General features: G+C 41.3%; 1 protein-coding gene and 2 pseudogenes across 1 annotated transcript; 2 read left to right on the top strand and 1 right to left on the bottom strand.

The window, feature by feature from the left end:
* The first annotated feature begins 2,245 nt into the window (after positions 1-2,245).
* Positions 2,246-5,068, top strand: LOC149111116 (uncharacterized; annotated as a pseudogene).
* A 2,932-nt stretch (positions 5,069-8,000) lies between these two features.
* Positions 8,001-11,939, top strand: LOC149111115 (uncharacterized). Its single transcript, XM_089292380.1, has 2 exons — positions 8,001-11,171; positions 11,448-11,939. The coding sequence occupies exons 1-2, from the start codon at positions 8,001-8,003 to the stop codon at positions 11,937-11,939; spliced, it is 3,663 nt and encodes a 1,220-aa protein (XP_089148506.1).
* Positions 11,940-13,051: 1,112 nt separating this feature from the next.
* LOC149111114 (uncharacterized) lies at positions 13,052-15,119 on the bottom strand (annotated as a pseudogene).

Raw genomic sequence — 15,119 nt, 5'->3', positions numbered from 1 at the left:
GCTAACAAATTATCGTGGAACAGATCAAGCACGAGCTCATGACGTGAGCACGTTACCGCTGACCAGAAGAGTTGAAAATTTGAATTTGGTGTGGACAGAGCTGAAAAACGACTGTGCTTGCTCATTCGCACGTGCCGAGAAACTGGGAAAGACAACATAAAACCATAGGAACATATACATAAAAATGGCGGCATTTTTGAAAAAGTTTAAGAGCACTGAGAGTTTTCGCTTGGGCTAAGGAGTAGGTAAGAAGGTTAAGCTTGGAACTTTCTTCAGAGACTGGTCAATATTCTAAAAAAATCTCCTGAACACCACACTTCCATCCTTAAACACTCATCAAAATTTTGCTGCAAAGTTGGAGTTCATGTCGCAAAAATGCGGTTCGTGTTTCAGATTATGTTAACGAGTTTGATGTTCAGAGAAACTTCCGGTGAGCGCACATGTTGGTACCACAGAAAAACCAGCAAAGACGAGGAATGCAAAGGAAAAATGTTGAGGTTCAATGCTGCAGTACCAAGGCATGTCGTTGGCACCACGAACAGCTGAGCATGTATTCGACAATGGACCAGAACAAACTGCAAAGCAAATGGTTTTTGTGCATGTCCACTTCCTGTGCACTCAACTGATATTTCAGCCAACATACCAGTGAGGTTTTATGAAATGTTTGACTGCATCAGATGTACTACGAGTGGTTACCGTGCTGGTGTGTGATGGCGTTCTAGTTGAAGAAAAAAATACAGACCAACTGTTTAAAGATGAACAAGATTACAGCCCTCCTGGAAAGGTACAGTTACTGGGAGGCTACAATAAGAACGCACTTTAAAATGAGTAGCACACATTTCCGAGTTTCTTGTGACATGCAAATGTAAAACTGGTACAAATGAGTTCCTTTTGATGATTTCAGAGAAAAAGTAGTGATGTGACATTCCATCACACCTCACCCAAGCCAAAACAGGTACTTCTCATCATTCTGGATCATGTTTGATGCCAGCCATATAAAATCCATTTCGAAATAACAAACCTCTTGTTGCATTCCTCCTAGAAGTCACCAGAGGAAATGGATTTGTCGCTCAGAAAGGAGCCAAAAAAGTGTTGCACCTTGTAAACACAGCTTAATGTGGCAACACAACAGCTTGCAGAGATAAAAGGTGTTTTTAATGTTTCGCAGCTGCATAACATCATAACAAAAACTCTATAATTCGCACAAAAATATTTTAATTTTTGTCATGGTTGATTTTTCTATTACAGAATCAACAATTGAAAAGAAGTTTAAGTGAAGTGAGCTACCTGTAAGAAAATCGTTTTTTGGTCATTGTTCATGGGGGTTGTAACAATGGAAGCAAAGTACATTTACCCACATGACAGGTCACAAAAAACATCTGCATTGCAAAAAGGCAGAGGCTTATATGCAGCTAGTTGTGGCATGTCCTTGCAAGGCCTATCTGCTGGTCAGATTTTAGGATACAGCAACACACCTAGAAACATGCAGCAGTTAAAAGCAGACCTCAGTAAAGATCATGTCAACTACATATCACAACAATATCCTCTTCTTCAACTGACATAAATGCGTCATTCTTGTCAACAATTCCAATAGACTCAAGTTCCCAGAACTGCTTTAGGCTAGCTGTGACTGGGTCTATGCATACCATTGACCGCATTGACGTAGAGCTTTTGGTGTGGACTCAACTGCTGTAGGAGAATTTAAAGTTTCTCCTTTCACATAGTTACCAGTTACAAATGATAAATAGAAGTCTGCTCCTATCAAGACATTCATGTCCACTGAACTGTAGGGATACAGGTCTGCAAGCATGAGGTTCCTCAAAAGAGGATATTTCTCCAGGTTGAGCTCTACTGGGTCGAGCGGCATACAAATCTTGTCTATGGTAAGGGCTTCCATCTCTACTGGTTTGAAATCAGTTCCTTGGACAGAGGTGAGGAAGAAGCTTGCTCTCTTCATTCTCTTTGTCTGACTTGATTCTCCTCCCAACATAGACACACTAAGGACTTCAGAGGGTCCTTGTAAAACCAGCGATTCTGCCACCTTCTTTGTGATGTAAGATCTTTTACTTCCCAAGTCAAGAAGTACTTGAACAGGCACTCTGTGGTCTCCACCTCCAATCAACGTAGCCTTCGCAGTCTGCAACAGTGTATGTTGAACTTCTGCATTCTCAGATGCAACAAATCTGCTGATGGTAGTAGGTACCTGGATTTCTGGACCCCTGCCATTTTCACCATGAAGCATAATATGATGACATTGACCACACCCTTCAGCACCACACCGGTGTCAGATCTCCAAACATCGTCAGTTACACGGACTAATAAGTGGAGATAAGTAATGCCCTTGGCACTGAATGCGTTATTTAGAGGCATGAAAGGAATGAGCCGAGTACGCGAATCTCAAGCGAAAAAAATAAGCTTTGCTGTCGCTGTTCATATATCACCAGCCTTTGCTAACTAATGGCACAGCCTGTGTTTCTGTGTTTTAGTCATTTCAGTCACTTATGACGCTCAATTTTACTGTTATGATTATGTTTTAGAAGTAGCACTAATCCACCCCCACCCCACTCCCAGGAAAAGTAATTTCAAAAGTCGATCGTGACGGCTAATACTCCCGAAAGCAGAATGCAATCTGCATTTGTATTGAGAGGCACTGGCCTGCGAGCAGGCATACATTGGAGAAGAAAAAGTAGGAACAGAAAAAGGGAATTAGAAGTGCCACCCAAGCCTGTTCGCCTTAAAAGAATCTGCCTGGACATACTTAAAAAAGCCATATTACCATTAAAACAGATTAACTCTGTGCTGCTGTAACTGAGGATCATGTATCAAATGTTTGTTTAATTTTTCACACAAAATTTCATGCTGCTCTTGACAGACTTCGCAATAACTTTATAAGGAAGTGAACATGTTTGATTTGCATTAACAAGCGCAACTTAAAACCATTAAGAGCACAACTTCAGCAAGTAAATAATAAATGTCTGACACTTTTTGACGCCTTCAACGACACCGGCAAATATTGAACCTCCTTAAGATATGTGATTGTAAAGTTTTACAGTAATCAAATGAGAAGGAATGTCTTCAAATATGGCCAGGATAGGAAATTGAACGGTAAATTTGGAAAGAAAATCTTAAGCCTATATAACAGAAATTTCAGATTAGAAAAATAAAAGAATGAAACAAATGTAACTAAGCCTTTATTTTCATAGAGTGAGTTTGTCACTTTTGCTAAGCGACACGAAGCGTTACTGACAGCAGGTAGCTTGCGGCTCAAATAAATAATATGCAGAATTTAAAACATTATTATCTTCGGTGGTCCAGCTTTTCTTGCAGATGAATGGTTTCTTATTTTTCAGTATTTATCTTTGCGCACATTTAGATGTGTGCCAAATGTTACTAAACACAAAACTATGAATCACGTTGACATCAAAGAGATCAATCCAGTGTTAAAATTATGTCAGGGTATCATACATCTATGAACGATATCTTAGAAGCTAACAATTATGTCAAAATGTTGCTTTTTCAATTTTCTTTGTAAATCAAAATGTCTTTAAAGAGATTTTAAATCCCATAATTCAACTAAATAGCGTGATGTTCAATATTTACGTGTGTAATGTGAAACCTGGGAAAAGTAACATAATGACATATCAGGTGACCTTCTGACCTCAGAGGTCAGTCGAGTTGTTAATTCAATGTACAGGGACTGATTTATTTACTCATGAGTTGACATGAGGCATATGGATATGAGAAACTAATTTGCTACGGTTTGAAACATATATTCTATCATATTTTTAAACGACTCTCGACTGAGCAAGACGATGAAAACAGCCAGGACTGAGTGTGCCACTCAGTGTCTCATCTCAAATATAAACATTGTCGACCTTGTCAAATTTTATGGCCGTTTATGCTTGCTGTTTTACTGGAAATATTTTAAAGAACAGCTCACAAGGACACTGGGAAGTTAAAATCTTTTCTATAGCAGCAGAAGGAACGAAATCAGTAACATTAAAAGAGAAAAGGGATTCAGTGAACAAACAGTTAGGAGGTTCTCTTTAAATAACAATATTGTTCATATTCGTATCACCACTGATGAACTCAAAGGACCTGTTCAAGCTGCAGTTAAACAGGTGAGCTCAGGTACTATAAATTCTGTCGTTATTTATACAGATCATTTGCAATATTTTCATAATTATACTCAAAAAGATTTTGATTCACAATTATTTCCGTATATTTATTGTCATTGTTACAGGCTGGACCAACTTGGGGTCGTAAAATGACAAAAGGATTCTTGAAAATCAAGGGAATTGATGCTGGAAATAGACATGTTGGGAAAGCTTTGTCTGTAGTCTCTCCACTGTATTATGCAGCAAGATGTGCTAATGTCCAACATAATATAAATCCACTACCTTACAAGGCAGATTACTTTGGACACAAACTGCACATTGATCGAAACGAAAAACTTGTTATGTATGGACTAACTCATGTGTGCGTTTCAGATGAGTACAGTGGAAAACTGGTATCATTTGTATCCATGAAAACAACTCTGTAATCTATGATCATATATACAGGTGAGCATATATAAAGTCCATCATTGTCATGTTGGATGGAATAAAACAAGTAAAATTCATTCTACATTTTTCTTGCTCATTAACAGACCTGCAGTTTTAGAGTACGGCATGTGGGACCAGATAAGAGTTGATCATGGACATGAATTCTACCTACTACTTTGTATCCAAGAGAAAATGGCTAATTACAGAAGTAACACAGGAAGAGAACCATTTATTCAAACAATGTCAAACGAGGTAAGCCTGCATGTGACCACGGAGACAAGAGGAAAGCAAAATTAAAGTTATTGGCTATAAAATCATGTTCCCAGAGCAACTTGTCTCTGATGCACCTGACAAGGTTCTGATAAAGGGAATGTAAATGGTATTCCACCACTTCTGCAGTTTTATTGCTTAAGTTAACTTGAATTCCCTTGCTCTCTTATAACAGAATCATCCAGCTGAAAGGAAATGGGTGGAGTTCAATGCTTGTGTGAATTATCCCATTAAATGACTTTTAAGAGCGTAAATCTGAAAATATCAAGAATCAGCCGCAGAAGTGAAATAACAAATTTTTTCTTATTTGGCCAAAAGAACCCTTTTGGCGAACTTCTTTTGGAAATGACATCAAAAGGTTCGATTTCCTTTTCCTTTCTCCAAAATTTGCAAAACTTGAAAATTCGGCCACAGGGCCCTCGCGGCAGCCATGAGGCTTGAAATTTGGTTCATGTTTGACATGCATGTATAGACATATCAAACGTTGTCTTAACATGTCCTTCACACAGCATGTGGAGCATCTCTTAAACTTTACTGGGGACTAAATTTTGTTTAAAAATGTTTCCTTTTACAAAATAGGTACCCTTCAGAAGCTGAACCATTTATGGACCTTAAGTGATAAGGCTATTATTAGCCAACTTTGAACTTGTCAAATGCTGTCTGTAATATTACAGTCAAGTAAAAAAATATAACCATATCAAAGCAGGTTCTTTACCCTACTCCCCTAGAAAAACTTACGGGTGGCCCATAAAAACTGTTCCATTGAGAGAATTTTCGGTGTGGTCACTTTGACATATATCTCACTTAATTATTCAATTGTTAATTATTGTGCAATTGTTATTATTTCCGATTGTTTTTTTTTTATTTTGTTCATTGTGTGTTTCCAGAAAATATCCATATCCCCCCCACGGATGGTTGTTCAGTTTTAACCCCCCCCCTGGAATTTCCATTCCAGAGGGTCTGTGGTGGACCCCCCACCCCCCAGGATTTTCCAGTTTTTTTGTCACTTTTTTTAAGCCTTAACAAGTTTTAAGCATTGTACGCTCAAATAAATCAGGCATCACTTTCTTAGTTTACACGCAATGCTTTAATAACTACAGTACACATTCTTTTTGTCTTACAACAGTGCAGTATTTCGTAACATGATGCATTGTCCACTCACATGACAAACGATGTATTGACGAGCTTAGAAATAGTTGTTGTATTTCGGCTGATTGTGCAGTTGTAAACCAAAACGTAAGACTTCAAAAATTGTTGATATTTGACAACTGACATGAACAAATCTTCAAATAACAATCAGACAGCTGAACATCGATCTGTAAGCTAATTTGTGTCTACTCACCTACGATCAGCTAACATAATATCGACTTTAACATGTAGAAATAACCTCCAAGCGCACGCAACAATGTTAAATCCTAGTAAATAAGTCATGTAATTACGTTTTTTCCACTCCGCAGGTACTCAAACAGAAGGTATTCGACCGAACGAAAAGACAATTTGGAATCGCCCTACAATGCATTGCGAACCCCTCCTTATGTCATGTACAAATACACAATGTTTACCACTTCGCTTTGATACTGCAGAAGACCCCATTTATAAGCACTAGTAACGTTTAAGCATATAAAGCGGTGACTCTGAGTACGCATCCGACATTATATGACAAAGAAAACAGTAACTCAAAAAGTCCTTCATCAACTTAAGTTGTTTTACGTAGATTGCAAAACAGTCGTGTTCCTCTTAAAATCAATGGCACGAAACGTCTAGAGTACGACCTTCGCCGTTCAAATACCAACGCGCGCGTTTGCAACAAAACCCAACTGTTTTGCAGTCTTCGTTGTACAAGATTGAACATGCTATAATTTTTTTCGAAGAAATAACCCTTCATTTGAATAACCGTTGGCTATCATACTTCACAAGAAAATATACACGTTAATAATTAAGCAGCCATGCTTTACAAAAGATATCGTCGGTAGCATTATAAAAATCTACAAATAATATCCCAGTTAACAGCAACAAAAGGCATGGTGTTCCTCCTAAAAATCTTGTAAAAAAAGCGACTTCCGAACATTATCTTGTAGAGTACAGACTGTTGTATACAAAAAGAAATTTAACTATATTGAAAATTTCAATATAGTTGAATTTCTGTTAGTTTGTTCAAATCAACATCACTTCATGCTTAATCTCTCTATTATCTCAAGCTGGACAAATGACCCCATCAACAAGGGCTCCAGTAGCATCCAGGCCATAAACCGCACGATCCTTAAAGTACCATATGTACACAACATCGTTCTCCTCATCAAAACGTTGAACTTCTCCCCTGTACCAGCCTGGTTTCCAATTTGTACCCTCTAAATCGTTCTCACTCCACAAAACCTCTAATCTTTGACCGACAATGAATTCCTCCCTGCCTTTCAATTCTTCTGGTTGATCTCTTAGTTTCACAGGTGGTCATTTTCTTCTCTGTGGACGTTCCATACCTTTTTGGCCTTCCTCACTTTTTAATACCTTTTCCTTTTTGGCTTTAGATTTCTTCACCGTCTTGCTTTCACCTCTGTAATTTATTTTGCTGCTTCTTTGTTCCAGTTCATCAATTCTCAGCCGTGATGATTTTTCTTTCTCAGTAACAATAACTCTTAAGGACTCAAGAGCACTTTGTACGTTTCGCTTCTGCCCACTGTCGACATCAATGGATGGTGTTTTTTGCGACAAAACATCCTTAAGGCATGATGTTCTTGTGGTGAGAGTATTTTCTTGCCCATGTCCAAACTTTCTCCTACGACAAATAGTTCTCATATTGAGTTCATACTGGGCTTTAGTTATTTGTTGAGCCACTTCTATGATGTGTAATATCCACAAGCGTTCTCTTGAGAAGGCGGCTTCTGGGTAACCTGCCTTAAGAAGCCCTACTCTTGTGACAAGTTCCTCTTTGGTTCCTGTAACAATATTATGTAATACGGCCTGGTCGCCCAGCGCTTTAGTCAGAATCGACCACGAGTTAAATTGTGTTGACCTGTTGAGCCAGGAATTACAGAGCCTTTACAAAGCTGTCGTCCTTGTTATTTAAACCTTAAAGTTCATTACATGGTGTCAGAAGAGTGGTTACCTTGGATTTACACACAAAGACTCGCGTGAACTCGTGAATGCCACGAACTAACAAACCCGAACAAGCTTACCTAGAAAACCAACATGGCCGCCGCTTCATTTGGTTTGCCTCCACCGGAGCCTCTACAACTCCAGCAAGGGAACACAGCCCAGAAGTGGAAGAAATTCAGACAGAAATGGAGCAATTATGAAATAGCAACCGGCGTAGCACAGAAAGATGAACCAACACATGTCGCGACTCTACTTACCGTAATCGGCGAAGAGGCTGTCGATGTTTACAACACGCTCACGTGGGATGAAGAAGGCGACGAGCTCAAAATTGAAAAAGTCTTGGAGAAGTTCGAGCTGTTTTGCAACCCGAGGAAGAACACTATCTATGAACGCTATGTTTTTTTCTCGAGAAATCAAGACAGTGGTGAGTCCATCGACCACTACGTGACTGTATTGAAGAACTTAGCAGACACTTGTGAATTTGGAGCACTCAAAGAGTCGCTTATCCGCGATCGGATCGTTTTTGGAATACGAGACTCCTCAGTAAGAGAACGACTCCTGAGAGATGCAAAGCTAACCTTGGAAAGTGCAACAGAGAAAGTCAGGTCAGCCGAGCTCACTCAAATCCAACTGAAGCAAATGGCAGCAGACAAAACAACCGATGAATCAATTAGTGCCATTAACACTGAGAAACCGCCTGAAAAACAGCCCAGTAAATTACCTGTGATTGATTGCAAATTTTGTGGCAGAAGACATCCAAGAAACAAGAATCTTTGCCCTGCATATGGTTCAAAGTGCCAGAAGTGTGGTCTAGCAAACCATTTTGCAATAAAGTGCAAAACAAGGGAAACAAGACCACCGAAAACAGGCAAACGACTCCACCTGGTTGAAATAGAAGATGATACTGAAGACGAATTCGCTATCGACATGGTCACTCACAAAATCGGAGCACTGCACACCGAGAGTAATGATAAAGTTGCAAGTCAGTTGTTTGTGACGATGATGGTAAACGACAATGCATATGTCAAATTCCAGCTTGACTGTGGAGCAACCTGTAACCTTCTACCACTGAAGGACTATGCAAAAGTTATGGGAGATCCTGATGACCTCTATATTGAGAAAAGCAAGGCCAAGTTAACCATGTACAACGGAGCCGTTATGTACCCAGTGGGGAAGTGCAAGCTCAAGTGCACGAGAGATGGCTCGTCCCATGTCCTTGAGTTCCAAGTTGTTGACGGAGATGTGAGACCACTTCTGAGTGCAGAAACATGCCAAAGGTTGAATTTCTTAAAAGTGCTGGTGAAAGACTCCTTCCATCATGTGGATACAGTGACTCAAAACAGCCAGTTTACACCATCAACGTTGAAGACAGTCATTGATGATGACCTCTTGACAGAGTATGCAGATGTTTTTGAAGGCCTTGGATGCCTCGCAGACCCTTACCGCATAGAGATCGACCCAACAGCACAACCAGTGATACACCCACCCCGCAAGGTACCTGTTACCCTAAGAGAGCCATTAAGACTGGAATTGGAAAGAATGGTAAATGAGAACATCCTGGCCCCAGTGAGCGAAGCAACAGATTGGGTATCAAGTATGGTTACAGTGGTCAAGCCCAACAAGCTCAGAATATGTATCGATCCTAAAGATCTAAACAGAGCCATCAAGCGGCCTCACTACCCTCTCCCTACTGTTGAAGAAGTTGCCACCAGTCTAAGCAAAGCAAAGGTGTTCTCTGTACTTGATGCCAAAAGTGGGTTCTGGCAGGTGCCGCTAGATGGCGCTTCCAGCAGACTTACGACCTTGAATACCCCATTTGGTCGGTACCGCTGGTTGCGCATGCCCTTTGGCATCTCCTCAGCACCCGAGGAATTCCAGAAAAGGATGAATGATACCTTTGGAGATATTAAAGGCACTGCAGTGATTGCTGATGACCTTTTGGTGTACGGAGAAGGTGACGACATGGAGACTGCCACCTCAGATCATGACAAGAACCTAAGGATCGTCCTTGAAAGAGCCAGAGAGAGAAATCTCACCCTCAACAAAGACAAAGTCCGCTTGAGACTTACTGAAGTACCTTACATCGGCCATTTGCTTACAGCCGATGGACTGAAACCAGACCCAAAGAAAGTAGAGGCAATCCTGATGATGCCAAAGTCCACTGATGTAAAGTCAGTAAAGAGGTTCCTGGGAATGGCAAATTACCTCTCAAAGTTCTTGCCGCATTTGTCCACAGTCACGGAACCACTGAGGCGACTAGAAGACAAACATGTTAAATGGCACTGGAATGAAGTCCACGAAAGAGCCTTCACAGATGTAAAGCAACTCATCACTAATCATCCCGTGCTACGCTACTATGATGTGTCAAAAGAGGTCACCCTGCAGTGCAACGCATCTCAATCAGGTCTTGGGGCTGCTCTGTTGCAGGAGGGCCAGCCAGTAGCTTTCGCATCAAGGGCGCTAACAACCTCAGAGAGAAATTATGCTCAGATTGAGAAGGAACTTCTTGCGATTGTACACGCGTGCGAGCGGTTTGATCAGTACCTGTTCGGCCGACAGGTCACTGTCGAGACTGACCACAAGCCCCTGGAGGCTATACTAAAGAAACCACTACTCACAGCCCCAAAGAGACTCCAGCGAATGATGATGCGCTTGCAGAACTACCAGCTTAAAGTTGTCTACAAAAAAGGCCAAGAGATGTACATCGCAGACACCTTGAGCAGGGCATACCTACCCTTACCAAACCATATCTCACAAAATGAACTAGAATTCATTCGATCTGTAGAGGAAGTCGACATGACCAAACATCTTGCTGTGACCAGAGAGCGTCTCGCAGAATTTCAACAGAAAACAAAGGATGATGCAGTCCTGCAGCAGCTGAAGCAGACTATTGAGCTGGGGTGGCCAGAGAGAAGAGAAGCAGTCCCTTCAGAAATCCGTGCATATTACTCTTACCGAGATGAACTGACAGTGCAAGATGAAATACTCTTCAGAGGGAACAGAGTCGTAGTGCCAGCAGCTATGAGATCTGAGATGCTAAAGAAAATCCACGCAAGCCACATTGGCATTGAGGGCTGCCTTCGGCGAGCAAGGGAAATCCTGTATTGGCCTGGAATGACTTCAGCCATCAAGGACTGTCTCTTCCTGCGGGACATGCAATTCACTTCGCATGGAACAACCCAAAGAGCCCCTCATGCCACAGAAAGTACCCGACAGGCCCTGGTCAAAGGTTGCGGTGGATCTGTTTACACTGGACAGGACAGAGTATGTCATTATAGTGGATGACACTCCAACTTCTTTGAGTTACGAACCCTGTCCGATACGAGAGCTTCGTCAGTAATTACAAGTCTGAAATCGCAGTTTGCCAGGCACGGCATCCCCAACACAGTCAGAAGTGATAATGGTTCTCAATTCTCCTCATCAGATTTCAAAACATTTTCTCAAGAATGGGACTTTGAGCATATCACTTCCTCTCCATACCATGCTCGATCAAACGGCAAAGTCGAGAATGCAGTTAACACGGCCAAATGAATCCTCAAGAAAGCAAAGCTAGACCACAAAGATCCCTACCTGGCTCTTCTCGACTGGAGGAACACTCCAACCGAAGGGCTCGATTCCTCCCCAGTACAGAGGCTGATGGGAAGGAGAACCAGGACTCTCCTCCCAACTTCAGCAAGATTATTGAAACCCAAACTTCCAAAGCCTGTCAAGAAACTCATAACAAAGAAAAGGCAGAAACAAGCACATTACTACAACAGAGGGGCCAAACTACTAAAAGAGCTCAAACCTGGAGATATAGTAAGAATGAAGCCAGATCCAAAAGATCGAGCAAAGCTGTGGAAGAAAGCAACATGTCTCCAGGAAGTTGCGCCAAGATCCTATGAAGTAGTCATCGAAGGGAAGAGATACAGGAGAAACAGAAAGGATTTGATAGCAACACAAGAGAGTCCTGCAATCGATAGCCACGTAGAGGAACCAGATGAGCCACTCCCGTCGGACGACCAGTCCCAGAGAGTCATTGACCCAGTTTAGCCAGGCACGCCTTTACCTGCCCACACAACTCCAGAGCGACCAGGGACCCCTCAAAGGCCGCCAGAGATCCCACAGCCATCTGAAAGAAGATCCACCAGAGGGCGTTTAATTAGGACCCCAATCCGTTTCAAAGACTACTGCCCACCCTGAGGGGTGCAGTCAAGCAGAACTGTAACTTTGTTGTGTTTTCCATTTGAACTATGTTAGGATGGACTTTGTGCAGGGCATTTAAATTTGCCTTTGTGGACATCTTTCATTCTTTATTTTACAGACTTAATCGTGATATTGTTTTATTTGTTGCCACTTGGAGTTTGTGTCATGTTGTATTTAAGAAAGAGGATGTAATGATATTATGTAATACAGCCTGGTCGCCCAGCGCTTTAGTCAGAATCGACCACGAGTTAAATTGTGTTGACCTGTTGAGCCAGGAATTACAGAGCCTTTACAAAGCTGTCGTCCTTGTTATTTAAACCTTAAAGTTCATTACAGTTCCTACCTCTAAAACACGGTGAGTCCTTAAAATAAGCCTCAGCTGAGCAACAGACAACCTCATTAATCCAGCACTAGAACTCGGTATTGATTCCATATCTCCATCGTAGAGTTCACCTTCGTCCAATTTAACTAAATCCTTTTCGCAAGTTTCGTTTTCTGCAATGTGCCACACAAGCTCATGTTTCTTGCCAGTAGTAAGTAGCCCAGGCTCACTGCACATTTTCACAAGTGTCTCTCTACTTTCTTGATACAAAGGGTGCAGCTTCCAGGTCTCTCGTTGCAGGTCCTCCTCCTTCTGGCTTTGAAGTTTCTTGTGCATGGTGCTGAAGTAACTTGATGTCTCATTGAGAGAAACCCAAGCAAGAAAAGCGACAGATGTCATGACTGCTTGTGATGGGGTCGGTAGCACTCTAAAACACATGTTGAGGACCTTTTTGGGTAAAAAAATTCCAGGGCTTTCATCCCATGGTCCTGAAGGGAAGTCCCTCCATTCCTCGTAACCCATGTAGTGAAGTTCACCTGCATCTTCCCACAATTTGAAATCCAGTAGCGGTTGTCGGTCGAAATGCTCCAGAGGTGTTGCTCCTTGCCAGCACTCATCTTATCTAAACACAGTGGTATTGTAGTTGTCTTTAAAGGCTGTTTTGGAAGAGGTCAATGTGTTGTAATCTTCACCGTGCGTCCCTTTGAAATTGGTTTTTACACACCATACCTTTTCCAAGTAGGTTAACTTTTCACACTGAACAGGGCAATACAATGTTTAGTCCTTGAGTTTTCTTTCCTCAGACAACACACTGAAGGATTTTAGTTTGTTCTCGTCCCTAAAGATGTAATTTTCTTCGCTTCCAACTCCCCTAAAACACTTGATAGGTTCTTTGTTGAATATGCCTTTCCCGATGCAGTCCACAACATCTTGAGCCATGCGCTCCATATTTTCATTGTGTTCCTTAGTACCTGGAACTGCCACCGCATGAACCATTTTGGAAGAAAATGGACCATGATCGGACAAAACTTTATTCTCCACCGTGTGAACCCGCTCAACAAAATTTCTTTTGCTTACGTATTCTGCGAAAGACCGTTGCGATGCCTTATCCAGATCAAGAAACTTTAGAAGCCTGACGAGCAGCATCTGAACGAGTAAATTACTCAGAGCTTCTGACAGTCCATTGTCCACAATAAATCCCATCATTTCCTTTAGTTTTCCGGTTTCTGGATTGCGGAAAAACTGATCAAGGGATGGGATACACATCAAGAGAAACAATTCATTAAACACACGAAACACTGTTTCGGGTTCTGAAAATGAGAGATTAGTAAGTGTCACGGCTTTGCCTGTTCTTGTGACGTTTATGACTACATCTGTATTTGGAATGAGGAGGGTTGCATCGTTTTCTTGGGGTTTGTTCTTTATGTCCATAAAAAGATGTGTCATTGGTGTAACTGCATTTATCCTTGACTGGTCAAAAGAAATGATCTGGAGTTTCAAAGGTTCTCCATGTTCTCCCGGGTTTCAGCACCGGTGCAATGTCTCCACAGACAACACATTTTGCATCTTTCGAGTCAAGAAAGAATCCATTAGGATTTTCTGCTGCAGAATCCACAAGATAATTCACATGAGAGGTTGTCCAGTGAGAGTTAATAGGATGTATCTGCTCAGAAGTGTTCGGCGCTTTATGCAAGGAAACATTGGCATTAACTTCCCTTCCATGATGGTGTCGCTTGGCTTGTAGGGTTCCCTTCCAGTAGTTTTTGGTGTAGGTATACAGACAGGAAGTGGAGATATTAAATTCAGGTTTAACATTGTTAAGCATTCCCTTAACGTCACGCATAACTGTAGCATTGTCTGCTGCTTTGAAAAGTCTCGAATCTATCAGTCTTGGATCAGCTTGAAGGCCACCTCCTCCTCGCAGTAGTCTGTCTCCCTCTCCAAAGGCAAACTCTAGGTATCTGGCTAATTCTGGAAATTCCTCACACTTTAGCTTTCTTCCTCTCCCTTTAGCAATTATTTTGATGGTATCTTGCTTCAGTTTCTTTACCTGTCATTGGACATGAGAGTGTTGTTGAGATAGTCATGTCATTCCGTACAGTTTGTGACTCGATTTTAATCTGCTCAAATTTTTTTAAATCTGCATTTAAAGTGGCACGATGCTTGCTCACACTGCCTGTGAAATGCGTTCCTTTGATGGATACGACGCTTTTAACACTCGAGAGTTTGGCAATAATAGCCTCCAATATGTGTCTGTCCCTTTTACTATCGAGATACTGCAATACATCGGCAAAGTTGTCTTTCAACTTCTTTTCCATAAGTCCTTTCACAACACTGTCATTTAACTGGTTTAACTTTCCGCTAATTATGTCAACAACCTTGTTTATGTCCGTGTCCTTTCCTTCCACTATGTGAGCTTTTTGGTCAATGTATATTTGAACAAGGTTTAGTTTCTTAGATAATTGTTCATATGTGTAAACTGGACAAAAATATTTTTTTTCTTCTTTCAGTATGGATGCCTTTGTTTTCGTGAAAATTGCCGCTGCTGTTGAGGTTTCCAAAATAATACTCTTTTGTAATTCTCTTCTAACATCGACAGTTGCCAAAAGTTCAGCTCTTCGTGTTCTGTTATTACAGGTTAAAATTTCTCGTTTAATGTCTTCAATATTATCTTCTAGAGATTCTTCCACTCTGCTTCCTTGCAT

This window comes from Orbicella faveolata, unplaced genomic scaffold (assembly GCF_042242905.1).
Source record: "Orbicella faveolata isolate gen_17 unplaced genomic scaffold, um_ofav_v1 contig_24, whole genome shotgun sequence".
Classification (NCBI taxonomy): Eukaryota; Metazoa; Cnidaria; class Anthozoa; order Scleractinia; family Merulinidae; genus Orbicella; species Orbicella faveolata.
This window is presented reverse-complemented; position numbering and strand designations above follow the sequence as displayed.

Excerpts from the sequence above, each read along its gene's own strand:
- LOC149111115 (XM_089292380.1), top strand. The coding sequence starts at position 8,001 with ATGGCCGCCGCTTCATTTGGTTTGCCTCCACCGGAGCCTCTACAACTC. Across the intron at positions 11,172-11,447 it reads TTTACACTGGACAGGACAGA|AAAGCAAAGCTAGACCACAA; the intron begins GTATGTCATTAT and ends TGAATCCTCAAG.